This window comes from Salvelinus alpinus, chromosome 20 (genome assembly GCF_045679555.1).
Source record: "Salvelinus alpinus chromosome 20, SLU_Salpinus.1, whole genome shotgun sequence".
In the NCBI taxonomy this organism is placed as follows: Eukaryota; Metazoa; Chordata; class Actinopteri; order Salmoniformes; family Salmonidae; genus Salvelinus; species Salvelinus alpinus.
In genome coordinates, this window is record NC_092105.1 from 26,526,991 (window position 1) to 26,548,458 (window position 21,468).

At 45.0% G+C, this 21,468-nt stretch overlaps 1 protein-coding gene across 7 annotated transcripts in view; it reads left to right on the top strand.

The window, feature by feature from the left end:
• Positions 1-21,468, top strand: part of lrch1 (leucine-rich repeats and calponin homology (CH) domain containing 1) — a 101,073-nt gene that overhangs the window by 74,149 nt on the left and 5,456 nt on the right. For 3 of the 7 annotated variants that reach the window (XM_071355130.1, XM_071355134.1, XM_071355131.1), the window contains exons 12-19: positions 4,200-4,277; positions 4,366-4,408; positions 10,409-10,525; positions 11,992-12,061; positions 13,274-13,390; positions 19,263-19,372; positions 19,502-19,639; positions 19,753-19,830. In XM_071355130.1, the coding sequence (XP_071211231.1) occupies positions 4,200-4,277; positions 4,366-4,408; positions 10,409-10,525; positions 11,992-12,061; positions 13,274-13,390; positions 19,263-19,372; positions 19,502-19,639; positions 19,753-19,830 (751 nt within the window). The remainder of the gene's footprint in view (positions 1-4,199; positions 4,278-4,365; positions 4,409-10,408; positions 10,526-11,991; positions 12,062-13,273; positions 13,391-19,262; positions 19,373-19,501; positions 19,640-19,752; positions 19,831-21,468) is intronic. The other 4 variants (XM_071355132.1, XM_071355138.1, XM_071355133.1 and 1 more) reach the window with 3 other exon arrangements.

Consider the following 21,468-nt stretch of genomic DNA (forward strand, 5'->3'; position numbering starts at 1 on the left):
TAAGAAAAACTAAGAAAAACTCCATAGAAAGGCAGGAACCTAGGAAGGAACCTAGAGAGGAACCAGGCTCTAAGGGGTGGCCAGTCCTCTTCTGGCTGTGCCGGGTGGAGATTATAAGAGTACACGGCCATTAAGACCAGATTGTTCTTCAAGATAGATAGATGACCAGCATGGTCAAATAATAATCACAGTGGTTTTAGCGGGTGCAACAGGTCAGTACCTCAGAAGTAAATGTCGGTTTGCCTTTCATAGCCGAGCATACAGAAGTCGAGACAGCAGGTGCGGTAGAGAGAGCAAGAGAGAAAAACAGCAGGTCTGGGACAAGGAAGCACGTCCGGTAAACAGGTCAGGGTTCCATTGCCGCAGGCAGAATAGTTGAAACTGGAGCAGCAGAACGACTAGGTGGACTGGGGACAGCCAGGAGTCATCAGGCTAGGTAGTCCTGAGGCATGGCCCTAGGGCTCAGGTCTTCCGGGAGGGGAGGAATATATAATTAGAGGGAGCATACTTAAATTCACACAGGACATCAGATAAGACAGGAGAATTACACCAGATATAACCGACTGACCCTAGCCCCCCGGCACATAGACTATTGCAGCATAGATGCAGGCTCTCGAGTGGCACAGCGGTCTACCTCTCAGTGCTAGAGGTGTCACTACAGACCCGGGTTCGATCCCAGGCTGTATCATCACCGGCCTTGATCGGGAGTCCCATAGGTAGGCGCACAATTGGCCCAGTGTCGTCCGGGTTAGGGGAGGGTTTGGCCGTGGTAGGCCATCGTTGTAAAATAAGAATGTGTTCTTAACTGACTTGCCTAGTTAAATAAAGGTTAAATAAAAATGGATAGTGGAGGCTGAGACGGGGGGGGTCGGTGGACACTGTGGCCCTGTCCGACAATACCCCCGGATAGGGTCTACCAGGCAGGCTATAACCCCACCCACTTTGCCAAAGCACAGCCCCCACACCACTAGAGGGATATCAACAGACCACCAACTTACTACCCTGAGACAAGGCTGAGTATAGCCCACAAAGATCCCCTCCACCGCACAAGCCCGAGGGGGAGCAAATCCAGACAGGAAGATCACGTCAGTGACTCAACCCCCTCAAGTGACCCCTCTCTCAGTGGAGAGAGGGGAGCCGGCCAGGCAGAGACAGCAAGGGCGGTTCGCCTTGCCGTTCACCTTCGCACCCCTGGGCCAGACTACACTCAATCATAGGACCTACTGAAGAGATGAGTCTTCAATAAAGACTTAAAGGTTGAGACAAAATCTGCGTCTCTCACACATGGAAGGAGAAAGCCCTGCCTCCAGCTGTTTGCTTAGAAATTCTAGGGACAATAAGGAGGCCTGCGTCTTGTGACCCGTAGCGTACGTGTAGGTATGTACGGCAGGACCAAATCGAAGAGATTGGTAGGAGCAAGTCCGTGTAATGCTTTGTAGGTTAGCAGTAAAACCTTGAAATCAGCCCTAGCCTTAACAGGAAGCCAGTGTAGCCATTTAGTTTCTTACTTGTTTCTGACTGACAAGTTCTGTTACCCAAATCCCTAATTTGTTTATGAAATACAATCCCTATTCACTCAACCCTTGCTCTCTTTATGTGAAACATTTAAGAGTTGCATGCATGTGACCAATAGGGCCTGACCTATAGCCTATCATAATCACATCAATAAATTGGTTATAACAAACTCCAAACACAGTAAGGTCGACAGCAAAATGGATGCGGAGGACATGAAAGCAACTTGAAACGGGTGAATGTTTACTGGTTGCTCAGGAGGGAAAGGTGAAGTCAGATCTATGGAAGACATTTTACTTAGTTGTAGAAACTATTGAAGATCAAGATAAAGGAGGGTATAGCAGTAAGTGTTGTGAGTTATGTTGCTGTTGGATTACAATAGTATTTTGTTTCTGGCCATTTGGTACAGTTTAGACAACACTAAATATGTGTACCAGAGAGGCTGTTGTAATGGAAAAGAATATAATATATAAAGCCTTTATTATAGCAGACTGAAAACAGTTACATTCATTTGGCAATTGCGGTTTATTTATTGTTGAGGCAGCTCCTTTTGTTCATTTTTTAAAAACTAAAATGCTTGATTGCATTTCAAGCATTAATGTCTCGTATGCTGTGATGGCATGAACAAATTAATGTTTGATTGATACAGTAGCCTATATATTGAAATATAGGCCTAAGTAAGTTACGGTATTAAGACAAAACAGGACATGCTCTTAGGCCTACAGCTAGGTGGTGGTTATACAAAGATATTATACAAAGCCTACTCATGATAACGAAATTACTTTTTATTATAATGATGATCATAATAGTAATTGTAATAATAACAATAAGGAAATCAAGAAAAGGGAGGATATAGGACCAGGAGCTGCGTGCATATTATGTGTGACAAACAGGTGCTGTTAGATTATTATATTCTTCTGCCTGTTTGGAACAGTGTAAACACGAAATAAATTATAAGTAATACCAATCTGGTGATTATTATTTTTTTTTAGATGGCAAAGATTAAAAACGTCAATCTGTGAAATAGCTTTTTCCTACATTTTGCCGTTGCATGAGGCTTGGTGCTCAGTAGGCTATTAAACAAACACTCAAACATGCAACAGAAGCAAGATCTATCCAACGTGGGAGAAAGCACATTTGTTATAAAATAATATTATACTGACCGAATATATAAACGCAACATGCAACAATTTCAAAGATTTTACAGAGTTACAGTTCATATAAGGAAATCAGGCCCTAATCTATGCGTTTTCACATGACTGGGCAGGGGTGTAGCCATAGGTGGGCCTTGGAGGGCATAGGCCCACCCACTGGGGAGTCAAGCCAATCAGAATGATTTTTTTTCCTCACAAAGGGTCTTTATTACAGACAGAAACTCAAGACGATCCCGCATGTGAAGAAGCTGGGATGTGGAGGTCCTGGGCTGGCGTGTTCTGCGGTTGTGAGGCCGGGTAGACCTACTGCCAAATTCTCTAAAATGACGTTGGAGGCGGTTTATGGTAGAGAAATTAACATTAAATTCTCTAGCAACAGCTCTGGTGGACATTCCTGCGGTCAGCATGCCATCCTATTGATATGCCACATCAGGCAGGTGGATGGATTATATTGGCAAAGGAGAAATGCTCGCTAATAGGGATGTAAACAAATTTATGCACAAAATTTGAGAGAAATGAGCTTTTTGTGTGTGGAACATTTCTGGTTTTTTTTCAGCTCATGAAACATGGGACCAACACTTTACATGTTGTGTTGATATTTTTGTTCAGTGTAGATTTATTGGAGTTGCATTTTTTTTACATCATATAACTCTATACAATTTCAGTATCACATGTATTAGAGTGATGGACTGTGCCATCCCTGTGGCCGCCGCAATGTATTAGTCCACTGAGACAGGCGGGAATCAGACAGGTGTCTTGTGCACCATATAAAAATAAATTGCGACTGCTTAATAAATTGCAACTGCCGTTAGCTAGTTTGGTAGACTACCTATCAGCTCCATTGTGCAGTTTTGGATGGGATTACCGTGACCAACAGTCACAGGGACTGTGGGGGTGACTCGTGACTGCTGGTGTGGTGGTAATAAAGTCACCGGGACAGCCCTATACATGATTATCATAATAATTTGTTGTCTTCTATATGAAGTACCGTTGGAACATTGCATTGAAAACTTTGGAGTACCGTTATCCCTACTGAATCAGAGGTTACATTTATGACAAGAACAAGTACATCCCCCAACCCAACAGATGGCTCATTATCATATGCAGATAGGCAGTCAAAATCGCCCATACACAGCCCAATGCTCAGTCTGTAAAATATATTATCCACCTTGTGTCATCTAATCATATTTCAGGTCAATGTTGTTATTGAAATGTCCCACTTGGCCATATCAGAATGTTGTCTTTGTAGCTACTATTCTGTATTTGTTTAATTCTTTCAAAGCCCAGTCATTGGCACACACACTGTGCCGCATGCTGCTCCCTCCTGCTCTCTAACATGTATATGGTAGCAGAAATGGCACATTTGACTGTCTTCCTTGGTTCTGTGAACATCTAGTTCAGTACAGGGACTGGATAACTCTGGGGCTGTCTCAGTGGAGGTGAAAGAGACTCATTGGGCATTGAGCGGTAAAACTTGTGGGGATCTGTGTAGTTGCTTGACGCTACTCTCTCTTTCTCTCTCTCTGCTCTCAGAGTGAATATGGAAACAGAGGACCTGTCTGGAATTCAGCTCTACCCTGTTGAGATGGTCATGGTGGAGGACTCTCTCAAGTAAGGCTGTTGTGTGTGTGTGTGTGTGTGTGTTTGTGTGTGTGTGTGTGTGTGTGTGTCTTACTCACTCTCTCTTCTCTCACTACAGTGGCCAAGACAGTGATGGCAGTGAAGGACAAACCACACCCAAGGTGAGACCTCTTTCCTATGAGAATCACATGGTTTTACTGCATAATGCACACACCTACAAGCACCTATATTGCATGGACTATGACCATTGTGTGAGTATGTGTATCATCTGTATGTGCAGTGAAAGGGTGTGTGTGACGGTGTCAAACTGTAAAATACATCAGTAGCATCTGTGTTAGACTTAAGACCCCTCTCCTGGGTTAGTGTGTGTTTAGTTTCCCTCCCTGAGCAAGCAGACCTGCCCTTCCTCCTCCTCTGATGTAATTTCCTGTCTACTGTAATATACACTGCTCAAAAAAATAAAGGGAACACTAAAATAACACATCCTAGATCTGAATGAATGAAATATTCTTATTAAATACTTTTTTCTTTACATAGTTGAATGTGCTGACAACAAAATCACACAAAAATTATCAATGGAAATTAAATGTATCAACCCATGGAGGTCTGGATTTGGAGTCACACTCAAAATTAAAGTGGAAAACGACACTACAGGCTGATCCAACTTTGATGTAATGTCCTTAAAACACGTCAAAATTAGGCTCAGTAGTGTGTGTGGCCTCCACGTGCCTGTATGACCTCCCTACAACGCCTGGGCATGCTCCTGATGAGGTGGCGGATGGTCTCCTGAGGGATCTCCTCCCAGACCTGGACTAAAGCATCCGCCAACTCCTGGACAGTCTGTGGTGTGGCGTTGGTGGATGGAGCGAGACATGATGTCCCAGATGTGCTCAATTGGATTCAGGTCTGGGGAACGGGCGGGCTAGTCCATAGCATCAATGCCTTCCTCTTGCAGGAACTGCTGACACACTCCAGCCACATGAGGTCTAGCATTGTCTTGCATTAGGAGGAACCCAGGGCCAACCGCACCAGCATATGGTCTCACAAGGGGTCTGAGGATCTCATCTCGGTACCTAATGGCAGTCAGGCTACCTCTGGCGAGCACATGGAGGGCTGTGCGGCCCCCCAAAGAAATGCCACCCCACACCATGACTGACCCACCGCCAAACCGGTCATGCTGGAGGATGTTGCAGGCAGCAGAACGTTCTCCACGGCGTCTCCAGACTCTGTCACGTCTGTCACATGTGCTCAGTGGGAACCTGCTTTCATCTGTGAAGAGCACAGGGCACCAGTGGCGAATTTGCCAATCTTGGTGTTCTCTGGCAAATGCCAAACGTCCTGCACGGTGTTGGGCTGTAAGCACAACCCCCACCTGTGGACGTCGGGCCCTCATACCACCCCCATGGAGTCTGTTTCTGACCGTTTGAGCAGACACATGCACATTTTTGCAGGGCTCTGGCAGTGTTCCTCCTGCTCCTCCTTGCACAAAGGCGGAGGTAGCGGTCCTGCTGCTGGGTTGTTGCCCTCCTACGGCCTCCTCCACGTCTCCTGATGTACTGGCCTGTCTCCTGGTAGCGCCTCCATGCTCTGGACACTACGCTGACAGACACAGCAAACCTTCTTGCCACAGCTCGCATTGATGTGCCATCCTGGATGAGCTGCACTACCTGAGCCAATTGTGTGGGTTGTAGACTCCGTCTCATGCTACCACTAGAGTGAAAGCACCGCCAGCATTCAAAAGTGACCAAAACATCAGCCAGGAAGCATAGGAACTGAGAAGTGGTCTGTGGTCACCACCTGCAGAACCACTCCTTTATTGGGGGTGTCTTGCTAATTGCCTATAATTTCCACCTGTTGTCTATTCCATTTGCACAACAGCATGTGAAATTTGTCAATCAGTGTTGCTTCCTAAGTGGACAGTTTGATTTCACAGAAGTGTGATTGACTTGGAGTTACATTGTGTTGTTTAAGTGTTCCCTTTATTTAGCTCTGCTGCTCGTTGGTATTTGAATATTCTTAAGATGACTTGTTTGTAGTATAACATATTTGAGCTGTGGTGAAGTGAAGCTTGAATTGCTGTGGTAGATGTACACTACATGACCAAAAGTATGTGGACACCTGCTTGTCGAACATCTTATTCCAAAGTCGGGCACTGATGTTGGGCGATTAAGCCTGGCTCACAGTCGGGATTCCAATTCATCCCCCAAATGTGTTCGATGGGGTTGAGGTCAGGGCTCTGTGCAGGCCAGTCAAGTTCTTCCACACCGATCTCGACAAAACCATTTCTGTATGGACCTCACTTTGTGCATAGGGGGCATTGTCATGCTGAAACAGGAAAGGGCCTTCCTGTTGCCACAAAGTTGGAAGCACAGAATCATCTAGAATGTAATTGTATGCTGCAGTGTTAAGATTTTCCTTAACTGGAACAAAGGGGCCTATTCCAAAACCATGAAAAACAGCCCCAGACCATTATTCATTCTCCACCAAACTTTACAGTTGGCACTATGTATTCGGGCAGGTAGCATTCTCCTGGCATCCGCCAAACCCAGATTCGTCTGTCGGACTGCTAGATGGTGAAGCGCGATTCATCACTCCAGAGAACGCGTTTCCACTGCTGCAATCGTTGCTGCAATCGAGTCCAATGGCTGCAATCGTTAAACCACTCCAGCCGACGCTTGGCATTGTGCATGGTAATCTTAAGCTTGTTTGCAGCTGCTTGGCCATGGAAACCCATTTCATGAAGCTCCCGACGAACAGTTCTTGTGCCGACGTTGCTTCCAGAGGCAGATTGGATCTTCGGTAGTGAGTGTTGCAACCTAGGACAGACGATTTTTACGCGCTATGCGCTTCAGCACTTAACGGTCCCGTTCTTTGAGCTTGTGTGGCCTAACACTTTGTGGCTGAGCCGTTGTTTCTTCTAGACGTTTCCACTTCACAATAACAGCAGTTACTGTTGACCGGGGCAGCTCTAGCAGGGCAGAAATTTGACGAACTGACTTGTTGGAAAGGTGGCATCCTCTGCCCCCAGCTGTGCTCTGGACACCATATGTGAACTGATTGTCCCCCATCTATCTTCAGAGCTCGTGCTGCTAGGCGACCTAAACTGGAACATGCTTAACACCCTAGCCATCCTACAATCTAAGCTTGATGCCCTCAATCTCACACAAATTATCAATGAACCTACCAGGTACCACCCCAAAGCCGTAAACATGTGCACCCTCATAGATATCATCCTAACCAACTTGCCCTCTAAATACACCTCTGCTGTTTTCAACCAAAATCTCAGCGATCACTGCCTGCATCCGTAATGGGTCAGCGGTCAAACGACCTCCACTCATCACTGTCAAACGCTCCCTGAAACACTTCAGCGAGCAGGCCTTTCTAATCGACCTGGCCGAGGTATCCTGGAAGGATATTGATCTCATCCCATCAGTAGAGGATGCCTGGTTATTTTTTTTTTTTTAAATGCCTTCCTCACCATCTTAAATAAGCATGCCCCATTCAAGAAATTTAGAACCAGGAACAGATATAGCCCTTGGTTTTCTCCAGACCTGACTGCCCTTAACCAACACAAAAACATCCTATGGCGTTCTGCATTAGCATCGAGCAGCCCCCGTGATATGCAACTTTTCAGGGAAGCTAGAAACCAATATACACAGGCAGTTAGAAAAGCCAAGGCTAGCTTTTTCAAGCAGAAATTTGCTTCCTGCAACACAAACTCAAAAAAGTTCTGGGACACTGTAAAGTCCATGGAGAATAAGAACACCTCCTCCCAGCTGCCCACTGCACTGAAGATAGGAAACACTGTCACCACTGATAAATCCACTATAATTGAGAATTTCAATAAGCATTTTTCTACAGCTGGCCATGCTTTCCACCTGGCTATCCCTACCCCGGTCAACAGCACTGCACCCCCCACAGCTACCCGCCCAAGCCTTCCTCATTTCTCCTTCTCCCAAATCCAGTCAGCTGATGTTCTGAAAGAGCTGCAAAATCTGGACCCCTACAAATCAGCCGGGCTAGATAATCTGGACCCTTTCTAAAATGATCTGCTGAAATTGTTGCCACCCCTATTACTAGCCTGTTCAACCTCTCTTTCGTGTCATCTGAGATTCCCAAAGATTGGAAAGCAGCTGCGGTCATCCCCCTCTTCAAAGGGGTGGACACTCTTGACCCAAACTGCTACAGACCTATATCTATCCTACCCTGCCTTTCTAAGGTCTTCGAAAGCCAAGTCAACAAACAGATTACCGACCATTTCGAATCCCACCATACCTTCTCCGCTATGCAATCTGGTTTCAGAGCTGGTCATAGGTGCACCTCAGCCACGCTCAAGGTCCTAAACGATATCTTAACCGCCATCGATAAGGAACATTACTGTGCAGCCAAATTCATTGACCTGGCCATGGCTTTCGACTCTGTCAATCACCACATCCTCATCGGCAGACTCGACAGCCTTGGTTTCTCAAATGATTGTCTTGCCTGGTTCACCAACTACTTCTCTGATAGAGTTCAGTGTGTCAAATCGGAGGGTCTGTTGTCCGGGCCTCTGGCAGTCTCTATGGGGGTGCCACAGGGTTCAATTCTTGGACCGACTCTCTTCTCTGTATACATCAATGATGTCGCTCTTGCTGCTGGTGAGTCTCTGATCCACCTCTACGCAGACGACACCATTCTGTATACTTCTGGCCCTTTTTTGGACACTGTGTTAACAACCCTCCAGGCGAGCTTCAATGCCATACAACTCTCCTTCCGTGGCCTCCAATTGCTCTTAAATACAAGTAAAACTAAATGCATGCTCTTCAAACGATCGCTGCCTGCACCTGCCCGCCTGTCCAACATCACTACTCTGGACGGCTCTGACTTAGAATATGTGGACAACTACAAATACCTAGGTGTCTGGTTAGACTGTAAACTCTCCTTCCAGACTCACATCAAACATCTCCAATCCAAAGTTACATCTAGAATTGGCTTCCTATTCCGCAACAAAGCATCCTTCACTCATGCTGCCAAACATACCCTTGTAAAACTGGCCATCCTACCAATCCTCGACTTCGGCGATGTCATTTACAAAATAGCCTCCAATACCCTACTCAATAAATTGGATGCAGTCTATCACAGTGCCATCCGTTTTGTCACCAAAGCCCCATATACTACCCACCAATGCGACCTGTACGGTCTCGTTGGCTGGCACTCGCTTCATACTCGTCGTCAAACCCACTGGCTCCAGGTCATCTACAAGACCCTGCTAGGTAAAGTCTCAGCTCGCTGGTCACCATAGCAGCACCCACCTGTAGCATGCGCTCCAGCAGGTATATCTCTCTGGTTACCCCAAAAACCAATTCTTCCTTTGGCCGCCTCTCCTTCCAGTTCTCTGCTGCCAATGACTGGAACGAACTACAAAAATCTCTGAAACTGGAAACACTTATCTCCCTCACTAGCTTTAAGCACCTTGTACATACCCTTGTAAAACTGACCATCCTACCAATCCTCGACTTCGGCGATGAGCAGCTCACAGATTACTGCACCTGTACATAGCCCATCTATAATTAAGCCCAAACAACTACCTCTTTCCCTACTGTATTTATTTATTTTGTTCCTTTGCACCCCGTTATTTCTATCTCTACTTTGCACATTCTTCCACTGCAAATCAACCATTCCAGTGTTTTACTTGCTATATTGTATTTACTTTGCCACCATGGCCTTTTTTTTGTTTTTGCCTTCACCTCCCTTATCTCACCTCACTTGCTCACATTGTATATAGACTTATTTTTCTACTGTATTATTGACTGTATGTTTGTTTTACTCCATGTGTAACTCTGTGTTGTTGTATGTGTCGAACTGCTTTGCTTTATCTTGGCCAGGGCGCAATTGTAAATGAGAACTTGTTCTCAACTTGCCTACCTGGTTAAATAAAGGTGAAAAATGACTGTGCCACATTTGAAAGTCACTGAGCTCTTCAGTGAGGCCATTCTACTGCCAACGTTTGTCTATGGAGATTGAATGGCTGTGTGCTAGATTTTATACACCTGTCAGCAACAGGTGTGGCTGAAATAGCTGAATCCACTAATTTGAAGGGGTGTCCACATACTTTTGTGTGTATATATAGTGTACTAAGTAGATGTACAAATAAGTTCCACCGGTTGGTATGTTCTATCTAGTGGGACACTCCCGAAGGAGGCTTTGAGTTCCAGAAGAAACGAGAGTTGATTCTAGAGAGGGCCAGGCTGGAGGCCCAGCTTGCATGCCAACAATATGAGACACATATGTCCAACCAGGTAAACCTAGTAACGAGCCATGGGTGGGCCACTCCCCTCAGGCTTACCAGCCAATCCCTGCCTCTGACTTCCCTCATCTTTGTGTGTGTGGTCACTTCATGCTCTTAACCACTGGTCCCAAGTCAGTTTTTGTGTGACGTATTACATAGTTCAGACGAGGGCTATAGTAGGGGTAGCTGATCCTAGATATGTGGTTAAGGGCATTAGAGGGCAAATCCTAACTCAAGATCTGTGCGTAACTTGAGTTTTCTCAAAAATCTGCCATTGACTTCAGTGCAAGATTGCTTGAACGTTTGTTTACTTGGATCTCAAGTTAGGATTCAGTCTCGTGACCAGTAGTTGTGTTTGCTGGTGTGACCTCTATCCTGTTACCTAGTCACCTCATGACCTTTTAGATCTGTGTGGCGGTCTGCTGTTTTAAATGTCTATAACTTTGATCTTACCTTTTTGTTTACGCTTCTAGAGGTAGATGAAGGGAATTATTTGAGGCAGGTGCTTGTGTGTAGTGTTGGTGTTTTTGTTGACTGTGTGAGATTTAGTTGTGTGTTGTATGTAGCATGGCGCTATAGTTAGTAGTTTGTGAAGTTGGCCAATAGTTTACAAACATGAGGATTTGACCCCGCCCCAGTCTGCTTCAATACCATGGTAACTGTTGCCCAGATACAATATATAACAATAAATGTTGCCCAGATTGTTCCGATCCTTCAGAGCAAGACTGGGATTGGCTCACACACTTTAAAGACCTAAACAAATGCTTTTGAGCTTAAAAGTTGGTTTAATGTCATTAAAAAAGCGCTAGCTGGAGAGTTGACAACCCTGAAGTTGAAATAGACCAGCACCAAGGGAGGAGGAACAACAGCATAACACATAACAAGGAGAACAAGACTTCATTGTATGTGGATTCTTTAAAAAAAATCTTCAACAATGCCATAGCGTTGTCACACACACACAGCGAGAGAGACAGGGCCCACTATTGGGAACAGTGTACACAGCCAGCTCTGTCACCACATAGCGACAGCTTGTCCAATACGAGCTACATGGTCATAGCAACAGTTACCTCAGCACAATCAACTAATTAGAGTTGAAGCAATATTGATATTACCAAACCTCTAGATACTGTGCAACCCATGAGATGTATTGACCAATCCAAGCTAGAGGACAACTGGCCATGCTAGTCAATCTGGGTGAGGGTCAGAGAAAGGGACAGGGTGAGTTGTGCTCTAGTTAAGCCAGCTCAGAGGTCATCTTTAGTGTTTCATAGTATAGGATGCCAAGCTCCAATCAAAATCCTGAACACACGTACATCATACACACATACACAGAGGTCACAAATATACACACATTCAATACCGGCTGTCTTGTCCCCAATTGCCCATATAGACCTGGACAATGTGTATGTATTATGTACTCTCGGGATAAGAGGGTCCCTAACCTTTATGTTTGTACTCCCATGGACTCTCTATCAGGGAGAAGACAGAGTTCCAGGCAGCGGTCCCACGTTTACCACCCCTGCCTTTGGGCTGAAGCCCCGCTCTGGTGAGTGCAGGCTGGGAATGGCACAGTATGGAGGGTGGGTAGAGGCCTGGATGGGTGGGTGAAGGGATGGGTACATCTCTATACCTACCACAATCCATAATTACATGATACTACTGTCCCTAAATCCATCCTTTCACTCCAACATAAAGACATGGATGCCCTTGATCCGCTCTGCTTCTCCCCCAAGTTCTCCCACACCTCGATCCTACTTTTATGGGGTTATAAGATTATCCCAAGGTAAGAAAGACCTGGGCAGTTCCTCCAATGGTCAAGAGCCAGTCGCCCCCCCCCAACTACCCCAACTTGTTCCCCTCAGACTAGAACTTCTGAGACACACGGTATCTCATAACGCCCTCTGTGCTCAAGTCCCGTAAAGCAGCAGCAGTAGTTGGGCCGTGCTGTAGAGGCTACCAGCCCTGTCCTGGCTAACATGCAATGCTCCCACAATGTTTCTGTAATGCTGTGTGAACAATACGGAAAAAGTGATGTGTGTTTGCTTAGAAGGCGTGGATGTGAGTACTCTGCACCCAATCCCAAAGAGTGGCTATGGAGGAAGACGCATACAAGGTGTCATCCATCTTTTAGCTAACTAACTGGAGGACTGGTTAGCTACCTCCCGTGGAACAGAACAGGTCCACAGATTCTGAGTTGAGAAAAAAAATCATTTACAAATCCTCTACCTGTTTGGTACTGCTCAGGGTCAGATGGCTTTGGGTGCAGGTTCACTGAAACGACTCTAGCATCTGATATTTGCTGCTTGTAGAAATAGAGCTAGCATCCATCCAGCTAGTTGCTACGTACAGTGGGCTACTACTGTAGTGTGTCAAATTTAGCTGTAGGCTACCATTAACAGCATGTCATGAAATCTGTATTGTGAAATGGCACTAATATTGATTTATTTTCTTTTTATGTATTTTTTCTTCTTCATGGCATCTCTTTCACATCTCCTTTGTTTCCTCTCCTTCGACTACTGCATGACCTCTTACACCAATTCTCACTCCAATCACACCCCTTTATCTAACCCAACCTGCCTTTGCATGCGATTATCAACTGCTGCTGCCTGTTTCGTTCCCTTGTCTTTTAAAATTCAAACTGTTTTTTTCCCGGAAATTTCCCTGGTGTCTCGGGTGTGGTTTTGGGTTTTGGAATGGATCTGTCTTGTTCTACTTGGCCTCTCCCCCTATACCTTGCCCTCCGCCCCTCTTCCTCTAGCCCCCGCCTCACTGCCCTGCTCGCCCCCGCTCTGTCTCCGCCCCCTCCTCACACAGGCCCTGTCCGTCGATAGAGACACTCCCCCTAGACCAGGCGATGGAGGCATGCACAGCAGTGGTAGGTCACTCCTCCCAACTAATTGGCCAATCGGAGGCCTCGAAACCAAACACAACTAGACACAGTCAGATGTTTGCAAACCATTTGCGTTGTGTGACTCCCTCCTGTTTCTCTCTTTCTCCTTCTCTCGCTCTCTCTCAACTCTTTCTCTCACTGTTTCCTTTTTCTATATTTCTACCTATTACACTCTGTGATCTCTCATCTTCTCTCTATCCCTTGTTCCAAGCCATGGGTGAGTGTGATGAAAGTGTGCACTGTACTTTTGCAGTCACATCTGTGCCTTGGACCACATGTTTGGGGTGTTTTCGATTACTCCGTTCCCTGACTCTGTGTCTGTGTGTGTGTGTGTGTGTGTGTGTGTGTGTGTGTGTGTGTGTGTGTGTGTGTGTGTGTGTGTGTGTGTGTGTGTGACGCTGCAGAACTCTGAGGCCCAGAGGATCAAAGGAGAGCCTCCACACTTCACACACTCCTCCTCTTCCTTCATCTTTCCATCCCTCCATCTGTTCTCATGTTGGCACGTGTGTTGTGGTGGCACATGGTAAAAGTTAAACCGTGTGTCTGTACGCCACTGCATCAATGTGGTTGAAGACATTGGAAGGGGGTCTGCTATACAGAAGCTAGTTCCAAGACCACCCAACAACACACACACACAGATACTCTCTGATGCACATACACATTTATACATACAGATGTATTTTGTCTAGCTCTGGACATTACCACATTCTGTCTGACAGAGAGAAATTGTTCATTCCTCCTGCAGTCATTATCAGCCGTATGTTCACTCCCAGTACAACCACAGTCCAGATCTGGCAACACACACAGACGCCACCCTCCATTAAGTCCCCTTTGATACGGGCTCTGCCTAACAGTGCATTATAGCCTTTGGAAAACGAATTAAACACAGACACAGTATCTTTCATGCCAGGGCTGATATTGGTGGGAAAGCAGATTGGGTACTGAGATATCTGATGTCATGCACTCACTCACTCACTCACTCACTCACTCACTCACTCACTCACTCACTCAGCCTAGTACGTACGTACGAACGGAGTATCTTGCTGTTCCTCTCCCCTGGCTTCCTTTCTATTGCTCATGGTATTTATAGTTTTATATTTTAACTGTTAGATAATGGTCTCACTGGGGATATCCCACTTCCATAAGGAGGGAAACAGAAAGCTGCCGACAGCCATTTCCCCCAGGGCGACTCATGTTACATGATTGTTCAACATTGTTCAAAGTGTGCGCTTTTATGATATCAGCATGGATTCAAAGTCAACATTAACTTTTTAGCACTCTCCCGTTGCTAATGATAATAGTTCAATAGGTAGATTATAATAACAAAGACATTCCAAAAGAATGTCCTGAAGAAAGAAAATAGGAGTGTTCCAAGGAGCAGTAATGTTGGACAATCGGTCATGGAATTCCCAAGTAGTGAGAACAGCGGTGATAGCTTTGTTTTTCAATGAAGATATAACCAATCACCAGTAAACGGGTCAGGCCTCAGGGAGGTGACATCACCAGTAACCAATAGGTGAGATCACGAGTGGCTGACCTCATTAACAGCCAATGAGCTCTCAGAACCCAGTCTGAGGGCGCCATTCCAACTCCAAGTGTGTCTAGGGCAGGTCTCTCCAAACATGTTCCTGGAGAGCTACCGTCCTGTAGGTTTTCACACAAACCCCAATCTGGCACACCTGATTCTAATAATTAGCTGGTTGATAAGATTAATCAGGTTAGTTACAACTGGAGTTGGAGCGAAAACCTACAGGAGGGTATCTCTCCAGGAACAGGGTTGGAGAGCCCTGGTCTAGCGTCACACCATCACCAGTCGTTGGTAGCACAGTTACACAACCTGTTTGTGTGTGGATGCTTGAGGGCTGATCGAGGAAGCAGAATGACTGTACTGATACTGAATGACCGTATGGTGCAGTAGCTTTTATTGACCTTTGAACTCATAAACAACACCAGCTGTTGACAGTTTTATTCTCTGTGGGTCGGTGATGTCACACAGTAGCAGCCCTGACTAGAGAGGAACCAGGATTTTAGACTTCCTCTCTGATACAGGATTTCCTTCTGGGCTAGAACGCCACTGGGCGGCCATTAGACAGGGTTAAATTGGGTTTGTTGTTGAAAGCATGACACACACAATATTCCTCTCTCTCTTTCTCTCTCTCTCTTTCTCTGACCCCCTCACAGTGTGTGCCCTCAGAGGCCCAATCTGTGTCTATTACTCTGGGAAAAATGAATGCTTTGCTATTACACACACACATACACTAAATATACAAAACTATGTGGACACCCCTTCAAATTAGTGGACTCGGCTATTTCAGGGACACCAGTTGCTGACAGGTGTATAAAATCGAGCACACAGCCATGCACTCTCCATAGACGAACAATGGCAGTAGAATGGCCTTACTGAAGAGCCCTGTGACTTTCAATGTGTGTACACACACACACTACCGGTCAAAAGTTTTAGAACACCTACTCATTCAAGGGTTTTTCTTTATTTTTACTATTATTCTACATTGTAGAATAATAGTGAAGCCATCAAAACTATGAAATACCACATATGGAATCATGTAGTAACATCAAAATATATTTTATATTTGAGATTCTTCAAATAGCCACCCTTTGCCTTGATGACAGCTTTGCACACTCTTGGCATGCTCTCAACCAGCTTCACCTGGAATGCTTTTCCATCAGTCACGAAGGAGTTCGCTCAAATGCTGAGCACTTAGCTGCTTTTCCTTCACTCTGCGTTCCAACTCATCCCAAACCATCTCAAATGGGTTGAGGTCTGATGATTGTGGAGGCCATGTCATCTGATGCAGCGCTCCATCACTCTCTTGGTCAAATAGCCCGTACACAGCCTGGAGGTGTGTTTTGGGTCATTGTCCTGTTGAAAAACAAGTGATAGTCCCACTAAGCACAAACCAGATGGGATGGCGTATCGCTGCAGAATGTTGTGGTAGCCATGCTGGTTAAATGTGCCTAGAATTTTAAATCACGGCAGTGTCACCAGCAAAGCACCCCATACCATCACACCTCCTCTTCCATGCTTCACGGTAGGAACCACACATGCGGAGATCATCCGTTCACCTACTCTGTGTCTCACAAAGACACGGTGGTTGGGAACTAAATTTCTCACATTTGGACTCATCAGACCAAAGGACAGATTTCCACCAGTCTTATGTCCATTGCTCGAGTTTCTTGGCCCAAGCAAAGTCTCTTCTTATCGGTGTCCTTTAGTAGTGGTTTCTTTGCAGCAATTCGGCTATGAAGGCCAGATTCACGCAGTCTCCTCTGAACAGTTGATGATGAGATGTCTGTTACTTGAACTCTGTGAAACATTTATTTGGGCTGCAAATTCTGAGCCTGGTAACTCTAATGAGTTACCAGGCTCACACCCCCATCCCTCTGCAGCAGACGTAACTCGGGGTCTTCCATTCCTTACTTGAAATGTTCCGTATTGACTGACCTTCGTGTCTTAATGTAATGATGGACTGTCGTTTCTCTTTGCTTATTTGAGCTGTTCTTGCCATAATATGGACTTGGTATTTTACCAAATAGGGCTATCTTCTGTATACCACCCCTACCTTGTCACAACACAACTGATTGGCTCAAACGCATTAAGAAGGAAAACAATTACACAAATTAACTTTTAACAAGGCATACCTGTTAATTGATATGCATTCCAGGTGACTACCTCATGAAGCTGGTTGAGAGAATGTCAGTGTGCAAAGCTGTCATCAAGGCAAAGGGTGGCTACTTTGAAGAATCTCAAACATAAAATATATTTTGATTTGTTGAACACTTTTTTTGGTTACTAAATGATTCCATATGTGTTATTTCATAGTTTTGATGTCTTCACTATTATTCTACAATGTAGAAAATAGTAAAAATAAAGAAAAACCTAGAATGAGTGTGTTTCCATACTTTTTCTGGTACTGTGTGTATATATACATAATTTGTTCATATTATTTTTACTCCAAATACAAACATATACATAGAAACAACAACTTAAAGACACACACATACAACTACATCTCATCTGCCCAGACCCCCATCCCTAGTGCCTGCATTATTGTTTGCCACCTGGACATAAATTGCACCAATAGTTTTTCGGTCACCCATGCCATTTTTATATTTCAATAATAAATCATTCAATTTTTCCATTGTATTAATGATAGCGAATTGATTGATTTCAAAAGAATCGTCCAGCCCATTTGGTATCTCACTACACCCCCATATGCTGTGTCTTGAAATATGCAGACAGACAGATTAAAAGTAAGTTCACATTGTAATACTTCTGACAGCCAACTTTCTTTCTCTGCCCATAACTTTTGGATTTAATAGCATTCCCAGAAATCATGGATTATTGAGTCATTATTAGTTTTACACTTAAGACATGACTCTGCCGTTGTGCTGTAGAATAAGATAATTTTGTCTCTTGTATAATGCATTCCATACATTATACACTGGATTAAGCATACATTTTAGTTAACTGTAATTTCATTAGTTATGCTCCAACTTTCCCTCCATCTTGTGTCAACATCAGGTCTTTTTAAGTCTTGGTTCCAATAGTTCCTATTTTTTTCTAAGAGATTGTCAGTTGGATATGGGCTCTGCAAGGTTTTGTATATCTTCCCTATCATAGCAACATCCTTTTATGACTCAAATAAGATTTCCTCAACGTTGCTCTGATGTCCAAAATATTTAAAATCCAAATGTTGTGATGTGAAAAGTTACATGTCTCTTTCTGTTGTTGTATTGTTAAATGTTACTCTTACCCCTTGCTAACCACATTTACAACCTCTAATAATCAACATCCTGTTCTCTTTATGGCGAAAGTGGAGGGTGACCATCGCCCCTCGCTGTTCCCCTATACCCACTCTGATAGTTATCAGCCAGTCATGCTTCTGGATGAGGCCTGTATGTGTTTATCTCTAACTTCCTTGGATAGCCCCTCAAGGAGCCATATCCCTGTGAGAGATGACCAGATAGGCCCATGTTATTAAGGCCTAGTGTGAATACTTCAGAAATGCGTTCTTCTCTTTTCCCCAAGTGTGGGTTGAAGTATCCAGTGACTCTTGGGCTCCCTCATGTGGTCTGAGTGTGTATCACAAAGCAGAGCTACTAAACATGTGGTGTGTCACTAAGCTGTATATGGTGGCTGTTGCAGGGGAGATTTATGACTAGAATATAGGCCACTGACTGATTTTCGTAAATGATTCACTCCTACGTTTTAGAATGTGATCATAGGCCATGCCTGTTTTTCACACACACACACTCTGAATACATTTCCTCCTCCCACACAGTTTTCTTTTTAAAGACACATTTCTCTGCAGCTTTGACTTCCATATTTTGTGCTTACCCAGTTTAAAACACTGATTTGAATAGAATACCAATGAGAGAAGACTTCTGCTTTTAATGTACAATAAGATAAGAACTTTCAGTTCCATCAGTTCCTTGAGGGCTTGCTATGCCATCTGTTGGTATGCAGGATTGACTAAGTGGAACGCCTTTAGGAAACCCAATCTTCCACATTCACTCCTCAGTGCAGATGACTGTTTCCATGACAATGAATGCAGCCCAGAGCCCAGCACTATAGAGTGCATCTGCATTAGTGGATATGAATAAGGGGTTATGCAAGTGTACGGTAGCTACGCATCCACTTGTAAGTGAAAGTGTGTTTTCCGTGTCAGTGAATATTGCAGTATGTATTTATGTAGGCTACAGTATGTGTGGTTGTATGGGTGTGAAGTGTGGGTGTGAATGACTATGTACAGTACAATATGTGTAGGTGTTAGTTACTGACTTCCTGTCTAATGGATGGCGGCTGTTGTTCTCTCCTCCTGCATGTTGGGGGCAGTATTCCTGAGGACCCATAAGAGCCTGGAGTCTGTTGACCCTCAGTTCACCATGAGGAGGAAGATGGAACAGCTGAGAGAAGAGCTGGAGCTGATGGAACAACTCAGAGACGTGAGAGCTTCTCTCTTTCTCTCTCGCTTCTGGAAATTAACTCCCCAGTATTAGCATTATGTCCTAAGTTTGTGTGTGTGTTAAGGTGAGTGGGTTTTTACCCCTCTTACCCCTCTTGTCTCTCCTCAGAGCATAGAGAGCAGACTGAAGGTGGCTCTTCCTGAAGACCTAGGCTCCTCCCTCATGGACGGGGTGGTGCTATGCCATCTGGCCAATCACATTCGCCCACGCTCCGTGGTCAGCATCCATGTGCCCTCGCCTGCTGTGGTACGTCTTGGGGTCAATGAGGGGTTAAAGAGGGATAAGTGGGAATTGGTGATTGTTTTTGTTACAGACAATTATAGTCTCCGTTGAGCTCTGCGTTCTGTGTGACCCCGCAGCCCAAACTCAGCATGGCTAAGTGTCGGCGGAACGTAGAGAACTTCCTGGATGCCTGTAGGAAAATGGGCGTTCCTGAGGTGAGACACACCCCCTCCTTTCTGTTAGATAGTGGCACCTCATTGATCCTGAATCAGCCACTGTATTTCAGATTCACTGTAAGTTAGGATTTAACTGAGGTAAACTGATCTTCGATCTGTTAAGAATTTGAATAAAAGCCACAGTGCATCATTGGGTTTGGAATCAAGTTGTGGGTGGGCTGACTGGGGATCAGTGAGCACACAGCCTGTATAGAACACAGATACTATACACACTAGTATTGAGGGTTAGAAAGGCTGGGTGCTAGTGCTGGGATGAGACTAGACCATTTGAGAAGTCTACAACTTATTTATTTTATACAGTATTACCGTTCTAGGATATGTATTTGACATCGGGACCATACAGCTTTATAATCATCGCCTCAAAACAATCTGCCCAGTCAGAGCACAGAGTTTGATCCCAGAACTGGCACATCTAGCCAATCACCTTCCCATCTTCCTCTACTCCTCCTCCTCTGAGAGAGGGATGCATTGATGACACAAGCATTAAAGCTCCATCATCATCATCATCATCATCGCACTGGACTATGCTGTCATCATCGCTACTCACTACTGCTTTGGGCTTCCTCTATACTTTAGAACTTTGACTTGGCTCTTGCTTGGTTCTGACCCCAGCTAGTGCCAAAGAAAAGAAATCATTTAACAGGAGCTGGTGTGCTGTCATTCCTGCAGAAAAACATGGCAGAAATGTTATAGAATTGACTTGACTGAAAGATGTCCTGTGTGCATGGGATGGTAACATAATATATGTGTGCTTGTGTGTGAGAATCAAATTGGCCCTGCTGACTCATTACTGTGTTGATTTCTCCTTTAGTAAATAGTCAGTAATTATAACCACTTTCTGTCACCCAGTGGTTACACATACAGTGGTAGTGGGACTCTTACCATGATGTAGTAAGCCCTGCTGTGTCAAAACCTCACACTACAAAAGCTGCCTTTTGTTCACTGTTTGAGTAGCCTGCTGGGACTGTACAGCAGAATGCACAGTAGTACCAATACCAACAGTGAGACTGTTGGCTGCTTCCTTAGACCTCCTGCTTGCTTGCTGTGGCTAGTCTGGTTCTCCTTGTATAACCTGGCCCTAGCCAGCTTGTGATCCTGCTGCTGATTCTACTGCTGCTTGCTGGCTGAAATGTCACTGCCTCAATGAAACAGGTGCTTTGCGCTGGATTGAAAGCTAATGCTAGCGAATGCAAGCGAAGGTGTAGCTGGCTAACACCACCCGCATCCTCATTGCTCCTAACGCTCCACACCCCAGCATGGCTTGCTTTCTGAAAGAGACAGAGTTCAGTTTTATAAATGTAAGTCACACACTCACCCACACGCTCTCTCTCTCTCTCAAAAAGCAGCCCTGCAAGTCGCCCTGGTAACCCACGCCTGCGCAGCCCTGCACATAAATACACCTTGACCTCTGTTCCCACCGGTTAACATCCTGCCTTGTTTCTCTCTGTTCTATTTTCCTGCCGGACCACCCTCCCTCTTTCTTCTCTTCCTCTACTCTGCATCTCTACCCCTTATTTGTCTTTTCCTGGCACTCCCTTCCCATTTTCTTCCTTCTTCCAATGGTATTTTCTGTCCTCTGTTCTTCCCCCTCTCATTGTTCTCCTCCACTTCTATCTG